At 35.2% G+C, this 20,122-nt stretch overlaps 1 protein-coding gene across 8 annotated transcripts in view; it reads right to left on the bottom strand.

The window, feature by feature from the left end:
- STXBP5L (syntaxin binding protein 5 like) overlaps positions 1-19,745 on the bottom strand; it is a 411,609-nt gene extending 391,864 nt beyond the window's left edge. For 5 of the 8 annotated variants that reach the window (XM_032852349.1, XM_032852345.1, XM_032852351.1 and 2 more), the window contains exons 1-2: positions 19,584-19,745; positions 18,258-18,454 (exon numbers count right to left, since the gene is read on the bottom strand). In XM_032852349.1, coding sequence (XP_032708240.1) covers positions 18,258-18,446 — 189 coding nt within the window. In that variant the 5' untranslated portion in view covers positions 18,447-18,454; positions 19,584-19,745. Of the gene's footprint in view, positions 1-18,257; positions 18,455-18,839; positions 19,061-19,487; positions 19,513-19,583 lie in introns of those variants that run through there. The other 3 variants (XM_032852348.1, XM_032852347.1, XM_032852346.1) reach the window with 3 other exon arrangements.
- Positions 19,746-20,122: the final 377 nt, after the last annotated feature.

Here is a 20,122-nt window from a genome sequence, read left to right as displayed (position 1 = left end):
AGGATGCGGAGAAAGGGGAACCCTCCTACACTGTTGGTGGGAATGCAAGCTGGTGCAACCACTCTGGAAAACAGCATGGAGGTTCCTCAAAATGTTGAAAATAGAACTACCCTATGACCCAGCAATTGCACTGCTGGGTATTTACCCTAAAGATACAAACGTAGTGATCCGAAGGGGCACGTGCACCCGAATGTTTATAGCAGCCATGTCTACAATAGCCAAACTATGGAAAGAACCTAGAGGTCCATCAACAGAGAATGGATAAAGAAGATGTGGTATATATACACAATGGAATACTATGCAGCCATCAAAAGAAATGGAATCTTGCCATTTGCAACGACGTGGATGGAACTAGAGAGTATCATGCTTAGCGAAATAAGTCAATCGGAGAAAGACAACTATCATATGATCTCCCTGATATGAGGGAGAGGAGATGCAACATGGGGGGTTAAGGGGGTAGGAGAAGAGTAAATGAAGCAAGATGAGATTGGGAGGGAGATAAACCATAAGTGACTCTTAATCTCACAAAACAAACTGAGGGTTGATGGGTGGAGGGGGGTTGGGGAGGTGGGGTTATGGACATTGGGGAGGGTATGTGCTATGGTGAGTGCTGTGAAGTGTGTAAATCTGGCGATTCACAGACCTGTACCCCTGGGGATAAAAATATATTATATGTTTATAAAAAATAAAATTAAAAAAAAAAAAGACACAGGGTATCAGAATGGATAAAGCCATTAAACTTATATAAAGAAAAAAAATTCCTAAAAATATAAAAACACATTTATGTTCTAATGTTAATCCATAAAAACTAGGATGTAAAATTCTATATAAATCCATAACATAATATAACATAATTTCCATAATATAACTGAGATACTACCATACAACATATAATGGCCAAACCAGGTATGACAACAGAATTTTGGTCCACAAACTGCAGTAACCAGCCCAGGAAACCAAACCACAATCCCTGCAACAACCATTCCAGGAAGTCAAACCACAACCTCTGCAGTAATTAGCCCAGAACATTAGGACTTGGTCAATGACTGCCCCATTTCCTAATTTTTATAGACCCCCTTCACCCACAACACTTCAAACTCAGTATGAATAAGAGAAAAACAAACATGATTTCCAAACCACAATCACATAGAATGCCCTGTTCATAGTCAACCTGCCTCCAGTTTCCCATACCAACAACCTCCTATAAGAACATATCTGAAGCCTACCCTTTTTTCACTATAAAGCTTTCCCCACCCTCCCTGTTTACCTTTGAGTCTCTGCCAAATGCAAGTAATGGTGGCTGATTCCCTCACTGCATCTAGTTTTAAATACCCTCTGTTCTTATTTGAGTGGTCATTTATGTCCATATAACAAAAACTGAACATAAAAAAACACTGAAATAAAATGTACCCCAAATATCACTAATTATTATCTGTTTTACTATATCACTTTATATATTACCTATATATTACCTGATATATTACCTATATCACTATATCACTAATTATTACCTATATCTGAGTATTTAATATATGGATATGTATTTAATATAAAATAAAATATTTAATTGTACTTAATATATGGATAATTCAAGAATGTATTTCTCTCTGCTGTATTTTCTGTAATGAACACATCTGTACTTAAAATGGAAATGTAATTCTTCAATAAAAATATTTGATGGACTACTATTCAGTAATTAAAAAAGGGACAAATTACTGATACATTCAACAACACAGACAAATCTCAAAAACATTACGTTGCATGAAAGAAGACACACACACACAATACATATTGTAAAATTCTATTTACATGAAGTCCAAGAACAGGCAAAACTAAGTTATAATAAAAGCCAAAAATTCATTGCCTCAGAAAAGAAGTGGGAGTGGAAAAGTAACTGGAAAGGGGTAGGAAGAAATCTGAAGAAAATTTAAGGTGTTTTATATCATATTTTGACTGATGCCTACATGGTTATATATAACTGGCAAAACTCACTGAACTGAGTATTTAAAACCTGTGAATTTTCTTATGTGTAAATTATACCTCAAATTCTTCCTTGTTCTTCCCAACTTTGCTTTCAGCTGTCAAATCCCAAATGTTCAACTCTTAGCCCTATATGCTCTCAATAATTATGCTTTGCTTTCCTTAGAATGAAATATATGGGCAGCATGAAAATGTTAAAATAAATTATTTTTATGGTAAATGTATAATTCTGCTTTGTATGAAGGCAGAAATTAAATTAGTTATCAGGGAATAAAAAAGCATGATTTGAAGATTGTTCTTTGAAGATTAAACTGAACAGATCAAGATTAAATACCTTTTCACTCCTTTCAAGGAGAAATTGGTAATAAAAGAAAAATGTGACTTAAAGACCTATTTTGGTATATTAATAGTATCAACAAAAGTATTAGACTTGTTAGGAGAATAAAATTGTGGCAAAATAAAATGTTTTAAATATCTTCCAGGGTGCCTGGGTGGCTCAGTCAGTTAAGTGTCTTTCTTTGGCTTAGGTCCTAATCCCAGGGTCTCAGGATCAAGCCCCACATCAGGCTCCCTGCTCAGTGGGGAGCCTGCTTCTCCCTCTCCTTCTGCCCTTCCTCCCACCTGCTCATACTCTCTTTCTTGCTCTGCACTCTCTCTCTCAAATAAGTAAATAAAATCTTAAAAAAAAAAATAAATAAATAGCTTCCAGATTCTTCCATTTTAGAATAAAAGAGCTTTCAGCCAGAAGAATATAATTAGAAATTAAGCTAAATAAAGGACTAAGACAAAAGACAGCAAATATACTGTAAAATGATATAAAAAATAGAAATGCAAGGTAAAAAGGAGGGAAGTGGTAAGGGATCAAAGAACCTAAACCACTTAAAAAGAATAAAAGGAAGTTTCATAAAAGTTACCAAAAAAAATGATTAAGTACATATGTTGCAAATCATTAACTGCATAAAAATATAAATGGTTCATTTAGTGTGAGCTGGCATCACAAATTCAAAAAATAATAATAATGGCCCAATTACAAAATGCCTAGTATAGCGTTATATGTAAAATTGGCCTTCAATAAATAAGTACATAAGTAAATGAATTTTATGCTGAGTAATTCTATGCAGAATAAAAGAAAACTATGCTGAGTAATTGTCAAACACAAGAATATTGAGTATTACCTCAAATAGTAAAGAAATTTTGGTTATGATAGAACTGGAAAAAGCAAAGAAAGATCCAATAATAACTACCTAAGGATGGAAGAGAATCAGAGAATCATAGTAAGGAACTTTCTGAGTTATATAAATTATATAAGTAATCAATAAGAATAATGTACAGATTATTTATAAATCGAACTCTCAATAAATCAGTATTCCTCATAAGTATTCTGATCCTCTCCTTAATGCCCTCCAATCAAGTTCTTCAAATATAGTTAGCCTATTAACCTGAGTCTTGATATCCTATTAACTTAAAAGAAATTTGAGAGAAAATAGAGTTGACTAATCCATTTTCAGCTTCTTCCCTTTTTTAAAGATTTTATTTATTCACTTTAGAAAAAAAAAAAAGAGAGAGCTTGAATGAAGGGAAGGGCAGAGGGAGAGGAAGAGAAAGAATCTCAAGCACAGTCACCATTGATTGCCTAGCCCCAAAGGGAGCTTAATCTCAGAAACTGAAGATCATGACCTGAGCCAAAATCAGGAGTGGGATGCTTAACCAACTCAACTACCCAGGCTTCCCTCAGCTTCTTACTATATAAACCTAAGTACTATAGAGTGAGTCCTTGTGAAGTAAATGCTTTATTTTTTCAACTTTTTTAAAATATTCACTTAAAAGAAGAGATATGTGAAACTGGCTCCCATCCTAATCCCTCCAATAATACGTCACAAATAAAAATTAATACCATTGAATGCAACCTAAAGAATCAACTCCAGTCTTTTATGTCTCTTATATTTTCCTCTTTTCCAATGACCTAAGGGAAATCTACCTCCATAGTAGCATCACGAAGTAGGAGTACCTTAGGATGACTTAAAAATACTCTTTTCCTGGAGTGCCTGGGTGGCCTGTGGGTTAAGCTTCTGCCTTCAGCTCAGGTCATGGTCTCAGGGCCCTGGGATTGACCCCCGCATCAGGCTCTCTGCTAGGTGGAAAGCCTACCTCCCTGCCTACTTGTGATCTCTGTCAAATAAGTAAATTTTGAAAAATATATATTCTTTTCCAATTTCTTAAAAGATGTGACCATCTCTAGAAAACAGATTTTAAAAGTCTAAAGTATATTTTTCATCTTGAAGTTCACCGAAAAACCCACCCACTTACTCAAATATAATCTAACAGTTCAGAAAGGAAATATGCAAAGAATTTTGTTTTCAACAACACATAAAAAGCATAGGATACCTGATCTTCAAAACAAAACAAAACTCTAAGACTTTACACAAATTGAATTAAAGATAACTTCAAGTCAGATGAAAATGCAGTGTGAATTTTGTTTGGTTCCCAATCCAAACAAATCAATTACAAAAAGATACTATGGAACAACTGAGGAAATTTAAACATTACCTGCATATTAGAGTGTAAAAAGAAATTCTATTAATGTTTTTAGATATGATAATGGTATTAGAGATTTTTTAAGAGGAAAAGGGAGGAAGTTTATATTTTTGAAAAGAAGAAGGAAGGAAGTTCTTATGTGATCTCAGAAATTTTTACAGATAAAATTGTATAATGTCTGAGATTTGCATTAAAACAATAAAATTGGAGATCAAGATATGGAAGGTGGTAACTACTACAACTAGGAGTTTATTAGAGTATTTTCTCTTTTTTTTTTCCAAAAAGAAACAAAAAAAAAAAAAAAAAAAGACAAGTGAAGGTAATGAACATCTTTGTAAAAGGCAGAATAATGGCCACCTAAAGAATCTGTGAATATGTTAGGTTTTATGGCAAAGGGGAATCAAGGTTGCAGATGAAATGAAGATTACTGATCAGTAGACCTTGAAATGGGGAAATTAACCTGGATTATCCTAGTGGGCCCAATGTGATCATAAATCTTTAAATATGGAAGAGGGAAGCAGGATAGTTAGTCACCGTGAAGGAGTGTGAGAAAAATTCAATTGGCCAATGTTGGAAAGAAAATAGAAGGAATTTTAAGCAGCCTCTATAAGCCATAAAAGGAGAAAACACTCTCCTAGAGCCCTACTAAGACCCTGATTTTAGCCCAGTGACACCCATTTCAGACTTCTGACCTCCAGAACTATAAGCTAATAAATTTGTGTTGGGTTTTTTTTTTTTTAAGATTTTATTTATTTATTTAACAAAGAGAGAGAGAAATCACAAATAGGCAGAGAGAGGGGGGAAAGCAGACTCCCTGATGAGCAGAGAGCCCGATGTGGGGCTCGATCCCATGACCCTGACATCATGACCTGAGCCAAAAGCAGAGGCTTAACCCACTGAGCCCCCCAGGTGCCCCAATTTGTGCTGTTTTAAGCCACTAAGTTTTTGGTAATTTGTTGCAACACAAATGGGAAGCTAATACAATCTTATAGTAGAATAACATATTTGTATTTACCTGAAAGGAAATTAAAACACAGTGTGCTGGGAATTCAAATAAAATGTAAATCAAGAAAAGAAAAAATTTATTCATCAAGAAAAGAAAAAAATTCCGAATCAAATATCTTTACTACTTTAAAGGAAAAACTTTTCCTCCTTCCCCACTCTATCTTTCTCGTTCTGGTAGCCCCAACTTCTTTTCTGTGGTTTAACTGTGTTACCCCCACGACAATATACCAAAATGATATTAAAATCTACCATCACTGCTACTTTCCTAACACTTTTCTCCACTCTTTGTTTTTTACGTACTTTTCTTTTCCTCCAGATTTTATTTTTAAGTAATCTCTACACCCAATCTGGGGCTCAAATTTGCAACCCCAAGATCAAGATTTACAAGCTCTACTAGCTGAGCCAGCCAGGCACCCCTTTACACATCTACTCTTTTTTTTTTTTCAAGATTTAATTTACTTATTTGAAAGAGAGAGGGTGGGCTCCAGCAGGGGGAGGGTGCAAAGGGAGAGGGAGAAGCAGACTGCCTGCTGATCAGGGAGCTGGACATAGGGCTTGAGCCCCAGACCCTGAGATCATGACCTGAACCAAAGGCAAATGCTTAACCAGGCAGATGCTTAACCAACTGAGCCACCCAGGCACCCCAACATATCTACCCTTAAAAGTACTAAATCTACCAATTCTACCAACTCTATTCTCTATTATAGCGTGACTTTAATTTTATCCATTATCTTAGTGAAACTATTTTTACCCTAATCAATTTTCTCCAGGTCTAAATGGGCTCTCTCCGTTGATTTGTTTTTAATTTGTTTGCTTTGTTTTCACATTCTTGACCTCTCTGTAATGCTGAGACATTCTTGAATTTCTTTCTTAATATTCTTTCTGAAGAAAGTATCAGATTATTTAACTCTACTTTTAAGTTTTTCTCTTATCATTCTGCTTACTTCTATTTCTCCTTTGCTAACTTTACATTTCTCATCTACTCAGATGTTTACAAGCTGTAAGCACTTCCCTCAGACTCACTCTAACCTTTCAATTGATTGTACTACTAATGGTTTTCAAACTTTTTTGGTTTGTAAATTTGTAGAAGAGTGTTTAGTCAATTTATAATGAATAAATTAGACTAAACATTAAGCAGTCCAATTAATTTTCTTGACAGTCTAACTTTATTGTGTATATTTAGGCAAAGTACTAGTTTTTAATATCAGTGAAATATACTGATGATTAGCAAAGCAGAACATTTTTAAAAATGGAGTTTTCTCTAGCTACCAATCCTTACATTTCAAATCCCGGCATCAGATCTATATCTAAAACCACCATTACAAAATGGTCAATTTTATTTATAATGAAATGTACTTATCCAACTATAAAGATGTTTTTTATGCTGTTTTCAATCCAAGAGATGTTTACTGGATATATATAATCCAATTATAAGACACTTACCTAAAGTTAAAACATTAAATATTATATTGGTTTTCAAATTCAGGTTCATTACATTGATTATGCATCATTATATTCAAAATAATTCCATATACCATCAATATCAACTGGTAATTTTAGGTCAACAATGAAACTAAAATAGTACTTGCCTTTCTAATATCTTACATAAGTCCAGAAAATATCTTAAGTGATTTTGTTGATAAATCAACCAAGAAGTATTATTTCACTCTTACTATAGTCAGTTAGCTGAGAATGGTTTACACCCTAATCATTTTTTAACACTGTACAGTAAATATCTTTTGAGCAATAAACTTGTTAAAATATCTTCTTGATATTTTATTTCATGACTATGAATGTTCAATTTAACCAAGCCTCTACACAGGTATTACCATGGGCCTATTATGATCTTTCTGGAGGTCTTGTAGTTGATAACAACTTTCTCTAAACTCTTTATGCTTTCTATTTTTGGCTTTCTAAAATTTAATCACTGATTTTTAAAAAATATTTTATTTATTTATTTGAGAGAGAGCATGAGAAGGGGTTGGGTCAAAGGGAGAAGCAAACTCCCTGCTGAGCAGGGAGCTCGATGCGGGACTCGATCCTGGGACTCCAGGGTCATAACCTGAGCAGAAGGCAGTCACCCAAACACTGATTTTCTAGTAGTCCTTATCAATAAATGTTAACATTATTTAGAAAGTTAGGAATGATTCCCTAGTGTATTATAAACATTAAGTGATTAGCCTTTTAAATATTAAAAAGATGCTTTAAGTTATTTAATTTAAGAAAAGAGCACTGCAGTTACAACCAAAATCTTTTATAAAGATCATTATTTTGACAAGTAGGAACAAAAAACTCAGTTTTCTCTAATGGGACGAAAACTCAATTTAAAGCCTAAAACAGGACTTCTATTTGAAAGCTTTAATGAATACAAAGTTTTTGCTATTAAACTAATATGTAAATGTTATATAGAAAAATGATACGGGAAAGCAATACAATCATTCTATCATTAAAAGTAAACCATGTAATTTAACCCTATGATGTTTTGCAGGCACATCTTCAAATGAAGGCAGAAGGAGGTCTACAGAAATGCACTAAAATTCAAGAAATACAAATTTGGTTTAATCACTAGTAATAATCCTACAGGTAAGTAAATTTGAAAATTATGTTAAGTTTTTAAGTTAGTTCTATACTGATATATACACAAAGTATGATAGCACTATTTTTTAATATATCTGTATTTTTAAAGTATAATTAACATAGTGTTATATTAGTTTCAGGTGTACAATGATTCAACATTTCCATACATTACTCAGTGCTCATTATAGTAAATGTATTCTTAATCTCCTCTATCTATTTCACCCATCCCCCCACAGCCTCCCCTCTGGCAACTACCAGGTTTGTTCTGTGTATTTTAGAGTATTTATTTTCTTCTGTCTTTTTCCTAGTTTGTTTCTTAAATTCCATACATGAGAAAAATCATACACTATCTGTCTTTCTCTGTTGGACTTAGCTTCACTTAGCATTAACACCCTCTAGGGTCCATCCATGTTGTAGCAAATGGCAAGATCTCTTTCTTTTTTATGTCTGAGTAATATTCATTATATATACACTACATCTTTATTCATTGATCTATTGATGGTCACTTAAGCTGGCTATTGACTAATATAAATAATGTTGCAATAAACACAGTGGTACATATATCTTTTTGAATTAGTGCTATTTTCTTTGCACAAATATCCATTAGTGAAATCATTATCCAGATGGTATTTCTATTTTTAATTTTTAATTTTAATTTTTTGAGGAACCTCCACACTATTTTCCACAGTGGCTACACCAATGTACATTCCTACCAACTCTGCACACAAGGGTTCCTTTTTCTGCATATCCTCACCAACACTTGTTCTTTCTTGTCTTTTTGATTCTAGCCATTCTGACAAGTGTAAGGTGGTACCTCACTGTGGTTATGATTTGCATTTCCCTGCTGATTGGAGATACTGAGTATCTTTTCATCTGTCTGTTGGCCACCTATATGTCTATTTAGGAAAAATGTCATTCAGGTCCTCTGCCCATTTTTTCAGCAACTTATTTGTTTTTTTTGATGTTGAGTTGGATAAATTCTCTTTATGTTTTAGGAATTAACCTTTATCAGATATAGGATTTGCAAATATTTCCTCCTATTCAGTAGGTTGCCTTGTGATCTTGTTGATGGTTTCTTTCACTGTGCAAAAGCTTTCTATATTAGTGTAGTTCCAATAGTCTAGTTCTGCTTTTGTTTCCCTTGCCTTTGTGCGGGGTTCAAGAAAGTCCAGTTTCATTCTTTTACATGTGGCTCCCCAGTAAAAGAATGGCTCCCCATTCTTTTACATGTGGCTCCCCAGTTTTCCCAGCACCATTTCTTGAAGAGACTATCTTTCCTTATTATATGTTCTTGCCTACTCTGTCACAGATTAATTGACCATATAAGTCTGGGTTTATTTCTGAGTTTTCTATTTCGTTTCATTGATATATGTGTCTATTTTTGTGCCAGTATCATACTGTTTTGATTACTGGAGTTTTGTAGCATATCTGGAATTGGAATTTTGATACGTTCAGTTTTTTCTTTCTCAAGATAGGTTTCATTACTCAGAGTCTTTAGTTATTCTATATAAGTTTTAGTATTATTTGTTCTAGTTCTGTAGAAAATGCTGTTGGTATTTTGATAGAGATTGCTAGTCTAATGATCTGTAGATTGCTTTGGGTGCTATGGACATTTTAACAAAATTGGTTCTTCCAATCCATGAGCCTGGAATATCTTCCTGTTTACTTGTGTCATCTTCAATATCTTCCATCAGTGTTTTATAGTTCTGGGAGTATAGGTCTTTCACTTCCTTACATTTATTCTAAGGTATTTTATTCTTTTTGTGTAATTGTAAATTCGATTGTTTTTCTTAATTTCTCTTTCTGCTCTTCATTATTAGTGTATAGATACATAATAGATTTCTGTATATTAATTTTGTATCCTAAACTTTACTGAATTCACTTATCAATCCCAGTAGTTTCTTAGAGTCTTTCAAGTATTCTATATGACACCATCTGCAAATAGTAACAGTTTCCTTCTTCCTTACCAATTTGGATGCCTTCTATTTCTTTTTCTCATGACTGTAGAAACTAAAATTTCCAGTACTATGTTGAATAAAAGTGGTAAGAACAAATATCTTTCTCTTGTTCCTGATCTTAGAGGAAAACTGTTTTTTGACATTGAGTATGAGCACCATTTGCTTTTAAGATAAGAACTGCCATACTAAATGGGACCCATAATCCAATTTGTTGACAATGTACTAGCACAAAAGAACTTTTTGTAAGAAAATGTGACTGTTCTCTATAGTAACTTTAAAAATTTATAAACATAATTTTTACAAGTCTATAATTCCTTACATGAGCCAGTCCCTGCACCTTTATCCTCTTAGGATAAACAAAGTGAGAGCCTAGAGTAACTGAATTATCTGGCTTTTGTGTGATTCTTTTAAAAAATTAATTTTAATTAATTTGGTACTTAAATTTCCTAACCTCTAACCCTAACAAGGTTGCTTAAATCTTCTGGTTTGTCTCCATTCCTATTCTTAAAGATGCCCACCCTCAACTGTCCATTTTGGTGACAGGAGCATGAAATCACTGTCAGACACTTCATCCATAATAAGTTATACTGCAGTATCAACTGTACTACCTTTTGTTCTACCAGTTACAGTATAAAATGAAACAAGTCCACACATCTCACAGAATATATTAATGAATGATAAAGGCAGATATGTAGAACTGTGATCACACTCTTATGCCAAACTCAGTCACAAAACCTCCCAAATAAAATGATGTAAAATTAGAAGAATGTGGAGACAACGGAAAACCTAAAGATGTAGAAGTGGGATCATGGTCTTATGTCAATCTCAGTTACAAAACCTCCCAAATAAAATGATGTGAAATTAGAAGAATGTGGAAACAATGGAAAACCTAAAGAAGAGATAATAATCAGGGATACCTAGGCATTTGACCTCACTCAGCTTTCCAGGATTCTGGAAAGCCTAATCTTTCACAGTCCATACCTATGTTTTTTCTTTCCTTTCTTTTCTTTTTTTTTTTTTTTAAGATTTATTTGAAAGAGAGAGACAGAAAGACAGAGACAGAGAGAATGCACTGAGTTGGGGGGAGGGGCCGAGGGAGAGTGAGAATCCTCAAGCAGACTTCCCACTAAGAAGGGAGCTCAACATGAGGCTTATTCCCAGTACCCTTAGCTGAAATGAAGAGTCGGACACTTAGCCAACTGAGCCACCCAGATGCCCCTCTAACACCTATATTTCTGATTTTATAGCATTTATCTGAGAAGATCTGATGTTATATCTGGTATGAGAATCATATTACAAATCTGTTTTCTTGTAGAATTTATACTATTTATCTACATGTTGGCTCTGACACCATGACCATTTATAAAAACAGCTTATAAATGTTGATGAATAGGGAGTTGGCCAATTTAAGAGTCTATTCAATACTTTAGGAATCATCCCATCTGGTTCGGGTGATATATTTTTTTTCGTCTGTTTTGTTAATTAGGTCTAGGGCATCCCATGTGTTTGTCACTACCAATCTAGTACTTCTGAATTGTTACCCTAAAATGATCATTTAGAAACAAAAGTGTCCCTTAGAACTTCCTCAATAAAAACTGAGACTTAATTAATATTTCTACAATCTTCTTTTTCATATCTTTTTTTTTTAAGATTTTATTTATTTATTTATTTATTTATTTGACAGGGAGAGATCACAAGCAGGCAGAGAGAGAGGCAGAGAGAGAGGAGGAAGCAGGCTCCCTGCTGAGCAGAGAGCCCCATGCGGGGCTCGATCCCAGGACTCCGAGATCATGACCTGAGCCGAAGGCAGCGGCTTAACCCACTGAGCCACCCAGGCGCCCCCTTTTTCATATCTTTTGGAAAATTATACACCATATTCCTAAAGTGGTGTCTTTATGTGATGTAAATTTACTTCATAAAAGCCTTTCCCAAGAGACTGTTCAAAACAATACCTCATTTGCTTTTTTGTGTTGTTGTTGTTGTTTTACAACATGGAGCTTGAACTCAAAACCCTGAGATCAAGACCTGAACTGAGATCAAGAGTTGAATGCTTAACTGACTTAGCCACCCTGGCATCCCTCCAGTTTGCTCTTAATACATCATTCTATTAGCTTCCTTGTCTCATTTATTCATCTATTTATTCAACAAATATTTACTGCTTTCTATATGGCAGGTACTGTTCTATGAATTGGTAAGATAATTGTGAACATAATGAGGCCCCAACCCTGATGGAGTTAAATTATGATAGGAGAAGCAAACAATAAGTAAATAAGTATACATAATGTAATAACAGGCAGTTGTATTATTGAGAAAAAGTAATCAGGATAAGGGCAGAGAGGAAGTGAGCAGCCATCAATGAAGAGCTCTCTGAGAAGTTAACAATTAAATTAAGAATTGAATGATGTAAAAGGAATATGTAATATAATTATTAGAGAGTATAGTGTTCCATGTAAAGGAAACAGAAATGTAAAATCCTTGAGGTGGGAATTATGTTTGAGAAAAAGTAAGAAAGCCAATGTACCTGTTGCAGAGTTAGTAGCAGGAAATAAGTTGATAGTGATGTCTTGCCAGGGCCAGACCATTTAGATCTTTATAAGACATTAATAGGACTTTTGTTTTTATTTTTAAGAGAAACAAAAAGCCATTGAAGTGTTCTGAACAGGAAGCACATAATATGATTTAAATTTTAAAAAGATTCTACTACTTATTATGAGAAGAGACTGTGTAGTGAAGCCTGAGTGAGAACAGAGAAAATACCTAAAAGCTATAGAGCAGTAGTCCAGGTAAAAGATGTGGTGGAAGTGAAGAGATGTGGTCAGATTTAGGATGTATTTTGAGGGGGGAGTCAATAGAAAATTCTATCTTCTCAACATCTCTATGTTTCCTATGCAATTAATCATGTTACTTTTTTTTTTTTAATAAGAAAGATGAAACAGAAAAAATACTGGATTTAATCATGAAAAAGAACAGAACAATAAACTTAGTCATGCCTCCTACCAACTTGGAGGCCCAGGGATACCACTTAAATTCTCTGGCCTCAGATGTCTTATCAGTAAAATAAAAATATTTACACTTTATTTGTCTTCCTTACAGGACTGTTATGAAGGTCAAATGGGAGATCTTACAGATGAAGTTCTCTAACTTTAATTTAACCAACTTGCTAGATTAACTCTAATTTAACCAACTTGCTAGATTAACAAAACTTCCCATTCTCTTTATAAAACAGATTGATATTAGTGATTCCCTGAATAACTGACACTAGTAAACTTAGCTAGAATACTTATGCTCTCCTACTCCAGACCTAATTATGTATAAGTCAGTTAACTATAGAGATGAATAAATAAATATATATATTTACATATATATTTATTATATATATATATCATATGATATATATATAATATATTGTATATTATATATACACACACGCATTTATCTCGTGTGTGTGTATATGTGTATATTTATATACTCATCTATACTTTATATATGTGTGTGTGTGTGTGTGTGTATGTATAGTTGACACTTGAATAACATGGATATGAACTGCATGGGTCCACCGATGTTTGAAATTTTTTTTGATAAATATAGTATAGTACTATAAATGTATTTCTTATTATGATTTTCTCAATAACATTTTCTTTTCTCTAGATTACTTTATTGTAAGAATACAGTATATAATACATATAAAATACAATATCTGCTATTTCTGTTATCAGTAAGACTTCCAGTCAGCAGTAGACCATTCATAGTTAAGTTTTGTGGGAGTCAAAGTTTTCAGGGAGTAAAGCTTTTAGGGAGTTGAATATATACAGATATTCAAACACGTGAGGGTTCTGTACCTTGTTCAAGGGTCAATTATATATTCATCAAATATATTCATCATATGTGCAAACTGTCAGATGATATTTATGTATCATCTAGAAGGACCTAACACCTGCTTCAAAAGCATATAAGTTCTTATTCTATTTTAGATAAATTAAAACCAAAAACTATAATGAATTTCCGATAGCTTGTGGAAGAAAAGTCCATACAGAACTCCAATTATAGAACCAACACTTAACATTGCTCATTTATCAAGTGATTTGTAAACTGATGTATATGTTTTCATTTAAAATAAAATATTTAAGACATATCTTTATTAATAACTTTCTGCTTTAATCTCATTTCAGTTAATCAATCAACCATGTACATATTGTTTCATTCATAGAGTAAATCCAGTGCCTACTATAGTTGTTTTCAGTACAACCATGAATTAGAATCTCCTGTGGGGTCTTTCCAAAAAATGTAAGTGCCTAGGCCCAATCCTTAGAGACTGCTTCTCCAAGATTGGTGGAGCTAGAAGTCTCTCTTTTACACGGAGTTAAGAATGGCCTGCTAGGTAATAAGAAGCCTAACGATGATACAGAAACAAAATATATTTACCACTCAAAGAGTTGACAATATAATGATACTGACAGAAAAATAAATTTTCCAATCACAGTAAGGTATTAAATTAACTCTATAGGAATATGCCAGGTGCTACAGGAAAAGAAAAGAAGGAAAAAAAACTAACTGTGCTTTGGACAGGAAAAGAGAAAGGCAGTGGTCAGAGTTGGTTTCATGGAGGTAGTATTTTAACTATGAGATTTAAAAAAAGTAATGGGGGATGGAGGGATGGCACCTGGGTAGCACAGTGAGTTAAGCATCCAACTCTTGATTTCAGCTCAGGTCATGATCTCAGTGTACTGGGATCAAGTTCCTGCTCTGTTCAGAAGGGAATCTGCTTGAGGTTTCTCTCCCTCTCCCTCTGCCTCCCCACTCCACTCCCCACTTGCACACATACACACACACACACACTGTCTCTCTCTCTCTCAAATAAAGAAATCTTAAAAAAAAATAATAACTTGGAATTCTCCAATTTTACTAAAGCTGGAAAGGATATTGTAGTTAGAAGCAATAGATTGAGATATGAAAATACAGTGCTTTCAGGTAATGCAATATGCTTAGGAAATCAAGGAAATGAGGATGGAAAGGTAAACATCTAAAGGGAAGCCCATCTAAAATGAACTATATATGGATCAAGTTAAACAGTTTGACATTTATTGTATAGGGCAGTAATTTCAAATTCTGTTTCATAGAATTCAAGTTCAGAAAAGGCACTTCATGTATTTCACAAATATCTGAACAAATGGCATTCAAATGTGTACATACTGAACTGAGATAGCAGTAAACCAATGTATTAACTTTTTTGCTAACCTTGAACTAAAGTTTCTTCTACCATTTCTGTGTTTTTGAACTTCTTATACATTTGTCACTGATTATAAAGGTTGTAGTTTTATACTTGGTTGTAGTTTTATACTTTTACTTTTTAAGGCCAGAAAAATTCCTACTACCTGCCAGGGATAATATTATACAACAAAAACCAAATATAAAAAAACAAGCTTTTTATAATATCTGTATAATTTATAAATAATTTATTTTCTAAATATATACCAATAAAGTACATTTATTTGTTTTAATAGATGTTATTTACAGGGTTTCACATTAGACTTTTGTTTGTAGAGCATCACTGCTCTAGGGAAACCAACATAAAATTTTTAGCAGAGAAATGACATAATGAACATTATAGTTCAGAAATAACCGTATCATAACATAACAAAATCAACTGAAATAGTGTAAAACAAGAGGTAAGAAGATCAGGTAGGAAGTGATTTCAAGAGACTAACCAAGAAAACACAATAGAATGAACAGGTACTGAAAATGGCGAAAAGGGAATAAATTTCAGAAACACTAAGGAAATTGAATAGATAGGATTTGATAACTGATCAGAAAATAGAGAGGAGGATGGTTTTCAAAAGAGAAGATTACAGATTTGTACTTTAATTTTGACCATGTGGAAAAGGTACAAGTACCCAAAAGGTGCCAACTGCTTAGTACTCAGAAAAGAATGTTCTTTGCACATTTAATCAGTGAGTCCAAATGAAGTCCCCATTTTAGCAACAGTTCTAATTTTGAAATATCCTTAATCCATTTTTACATATTATATTATAGTCCAGGTAACCTAAAGTACAATCATAAAATCACTTTTTAAAATTAACTATATTGCTATCCAAAGATACCATAATACTTTCCCCCTTTAGTAACATTTCAATACTATTAGTATTCCACTTATATAGCTATCTATCCTAATTTATTTGAAAGTATAATTGTTACCTATATTATTATAGCCTACTGCTGATAGTCATTCCACCAAGAACAAGGTGATTTTAAAACTTTAAGAATATTTACAAAAATAAATATTTTATCACCTTTTCCAAGTTATATATCACCTTCACCTAATTGTCTTATTTGATCCTCCCAATAACCTTAAATCAGAAGAGCAGAAATACTTATTACCACATGACAGATAGGAAAATCAAGGTTCAAGGCAGAAAAATGGCTTGCCCAAGTGGCTGTCACTTGCCAGCCAGAACGTTAAATTTAACGTTCTGGCTGGCAAGTGACAGAACATTAAATTTAAAAAATGGTCCGATACCTAGGCCAGTGTTTTTGGCCTATCCCTAGGCCATATGTTTTTGAATTAATGTGTATTTAACTTCCTCCACTTTTCATGTCTATTTCCTGTGTGAATAAATGGGAAGATAACTATATACCCCATTTTCCTCTCTTGCATTCCCCATTTCCCCTGAAAATTTTAATTTAAAACCTTCTCTACTATGTTTAAAACTTCAACAGTCCAATGCCATTCTGCCACTCTGTTTTAAAGTGGTCTCCTTTCTATGCCAATTTTACCTTGATCAAAACTCTCCTGTCTCACATTCATGAACTAAAAGAATTTGGAAATTTTTTTCAGAATCTTGAAATGGAAACAGTAATATGTCAAAGATTAGATAATCAGGGCATTATTCTCCTGACTAGCAGTTCAAATTTGAACCCTAGGATCCTTTTATATATTTGTCTCATGACCAGTATTAAGACCCTAATGTGACAAAATATCTATTATTTCAAATTGAGAATGAAATTATATACAACCTCATATACAGAACTTTATGCATACAAACCTCACAGGGTAGAATTATATCGTTTAATCTGACCTAATTCTAAATAAACTCATTTTTTATGAAAATTAATATGTAATATTTTAATAACTACAGATTTAATGTTTTTATAATGACTACTGGGAATGAAGACTAATACAATAATTGAAACTTATCTCATTATATATGTTATTTACTACAAAAATCATTTTAATAATTTCAAAAAAATTCTTCTGAAGTACCAAAAAATTTAATAATTTATGTGATTTCAAAAATGTATGATTTGTTCTTATGTATTCAAATATTTTAAAACTATATTCATCTGTATCATATGAATGACTTAGTAGCTTTTAAAATTGAACATGGTAGGTCAAAAACACATTCTTAGGCTACCCCTCCAAAAAGAAACAATAAAAATTATAAACTATGTCAGAAAAAAAACAGTATCTATGTATTAATGTTTGTTTTGTAAATTCTCATCTCTCCCCATCAGAAACTCTTTCTTTTGCTTATTCATTCGAAGTTGAACATTAAAGCATAATTACCTAAAACGTTTCCTCGCTAAACCAGAAAACAGGCTATTTTTTTAAGTTCTTACAAGAATTAAATCCATCACTTGTTTATTAAGACTCTGGGGTGTTTCTGTATAGAATTTTAAACAATGAATGTAAAATACTACCATTAGATCTTTTAAAATGGATGTATTCCTTTAGCTATTATCTACTTCCTTCTAGCAACATCTTAATAGCTTTAATCATTTTATACTGCATAGTGAAACAAAATAACAGTTTCTCTGAATGTCAACAAGGAATTAACCAGAGTGATTTTTCCTTCAGTTTTCTACATATACATAAATATTACATTAAAAATTTTGTCCACAATTTGGTCTCAACATTGTCTTGCAAATTCTACTTTTTATGTTTGCTTATTTCCACTTTAAACTACCGCAGCTTTTTAAACCAATGCTGAAATTAATGCCTAGAATATCTTTATTAATTCAAACATCCATCTAAAGAGTTCTCTGCCCAGGACTGTCTAATGCTGGCATCTCAACAACTTCCAGTCCCTAGTGTGGATGTTTCTGGTTCTTGGTTTTGTGTTTTTTTGGTGTTGTTGTTTTTAATGATTCCTTCCTCACAACAGTAAAATAAAGAAATAAGAGGCTTCAAGCCAATTCAAAACTTACCTTGCAAATCTGGAAATACTCTGAAGTCAGGGTTTCCTGAATCTCCTCTTTGAGAACCCCTGCAGTCCCTCCTGGATGTATGGAACCACTTCCAGCCCCACCACCACTGTTACTGCCACTGCTGCTACCACTGCCAGGGGAAGAGGCAGTTAAGCCATCCAAAACTTTTCGGAAATTAAACTTCTTCATTTTAAAAACTGTTGAGAAATTCAAAGGAAAGGGTGACTTAACACATGGACTTACACCTGGGTAAAAGTGTTTAGCTTTTCATTAGTCAAGGCAGTAAGTAGCCAGGCCCCATTTTACGAGAATTGGCTATAAATGACTAAAAAAGAGAGAAAAAGAGTCATACTTCATTGTGTCAAATTTTAATTCAAAAAAGAACATCTTTTAAAAGAAATAATAAAATATAACTCTAAAAGCAACACTATTTCCTCCTCATACATCAAATTTTCAAGGGCTTTATCCCCAGCTGTAGCTACGCTTTATCAGCACTGGGGTAAAAATAAAAGGCAGTGTCATCATCGTCATTAGCATTATATCATCAGTATTATTATACAATCAGACCGGAGTCCAACAGACCAAGACTCTGTCTCTCTTAAGGGCGGGCTTTGCTTCTAAAGGTTCGGCTCAGAATATTTTCAGAAAAACGATGTTGGGATTGTGCGGTGGGAGAGCCGGTGTTTACTCTACTACCACCTTCTGGGCTCTACCCCATCATCTTCAACGCTCCCTTTTTTTCAGTAAGTAATGAGGGGCAGGCCTTTTTCCATCCCCTATCCCCAAGAGCCGGACCCCAAAACATATGCGGGTGACCCAACAGCAACAGCAGACAGGAGCCGCGAGCGGCAGCGCCCGCTGCCTCCGCTTGTCCCTCCGCCCCCCCTTCCCTCCCAGCGTCTCCAGCCCTCCTCCCTCTTCTCCCCCTCCACCCACCCCACACCCCGCTCTGCCCGCAGCAGCCGCCGCGCTCGCCCGCCCGTGCGCTCGCCCGCCAGTCCGCTCTTCCCGCAACACCGCGGCGGCTCTTGGGGGGACGTGAGGCAGTGGCGGCGATAGTTGCGGCCCGAGTCCCTCCTTAGCCTAATGGGCGCGCGGAGCAGCGGCTCCCGCCGTCTCTCCCCGGGCCGAGCGCCTAGACACCGAACACACACACTCTCACACAGACATTCGCGCGCCAAACCGGAGCACACGCAACCCTCTCATAGAAATTCGCGCGCGGACGCTCACGCTCATGAACACACACACACAGGTGTGAGGGAGCCGCGGCTGGACGGCGGCGGCGGCGTCCGGGAGGGATGACTATCTGACTCCCGACTTAGGCACCTTCCTCGGCCGCCACTAGCTGCCAGCCAGCCCGAGAAGCTGAAGGTACGGAGGGAGGCGGGCTCGCAGGCGTCAATCCCTCCGGATTGCCGCCGCTTCTCCTGTCCCTCTGGTCGTGGCGCCCGGCGCTCTCCGAGGTCCTAATCAAGCAGGCAGGCTCGAAGGAAGGCTCCGCCCTCCCGCCGTGGGATGCAAGCCCCGCCCCCGAAACGCCCCCTCGTTCGCCCCGCCCCCACCACTTCGGGCAGGGCGGTTCTGGAGAAAGGGGCGGAGAGCTGCGGGACGTCAAAGGGCGGGAGTAGCCTAGGCTCCAATCCTAGGCTCCATAGGGCCAAGTTCCTTCGTCGCGAGGCGTGGAAGAAATTTGGGGATAGGCCGAAGGAAAAGCCAATGGGAGGGGGAAGGGAGAATTTAGAAAAGGTAGGTGAAGTATTTGATTGACGGCGAGATTGGCCAGTATGCTGGGGGGCCGTGTTTTGGGGGCTGTAATTGGCGCTACCTGTTGAAGGACGGAAGTGTGAATCAATAGAATGCGTGGA

The sequence above is a fragment of the Lontra canadensis genome, unplaced genomic scaffold, assembly GCF_010015895.1.
Source record: "Lontra canadensis isolate GAN:19392208 unplaced genomic scaffold, GSC_riverotter_1.0 scaffold6, whole genome shotgun sequence".
Taxonomy (NCBI): Eukaryota; Metazoa; Chordata; class Mammalia; order Carnivora; family Mustelidae; genus Lontra; species Lontra canadensis.
Note: the sequence above shows the minus strand (reverse complement) of the source record. Positions and strands in the feature narration are given on the sequence as shown.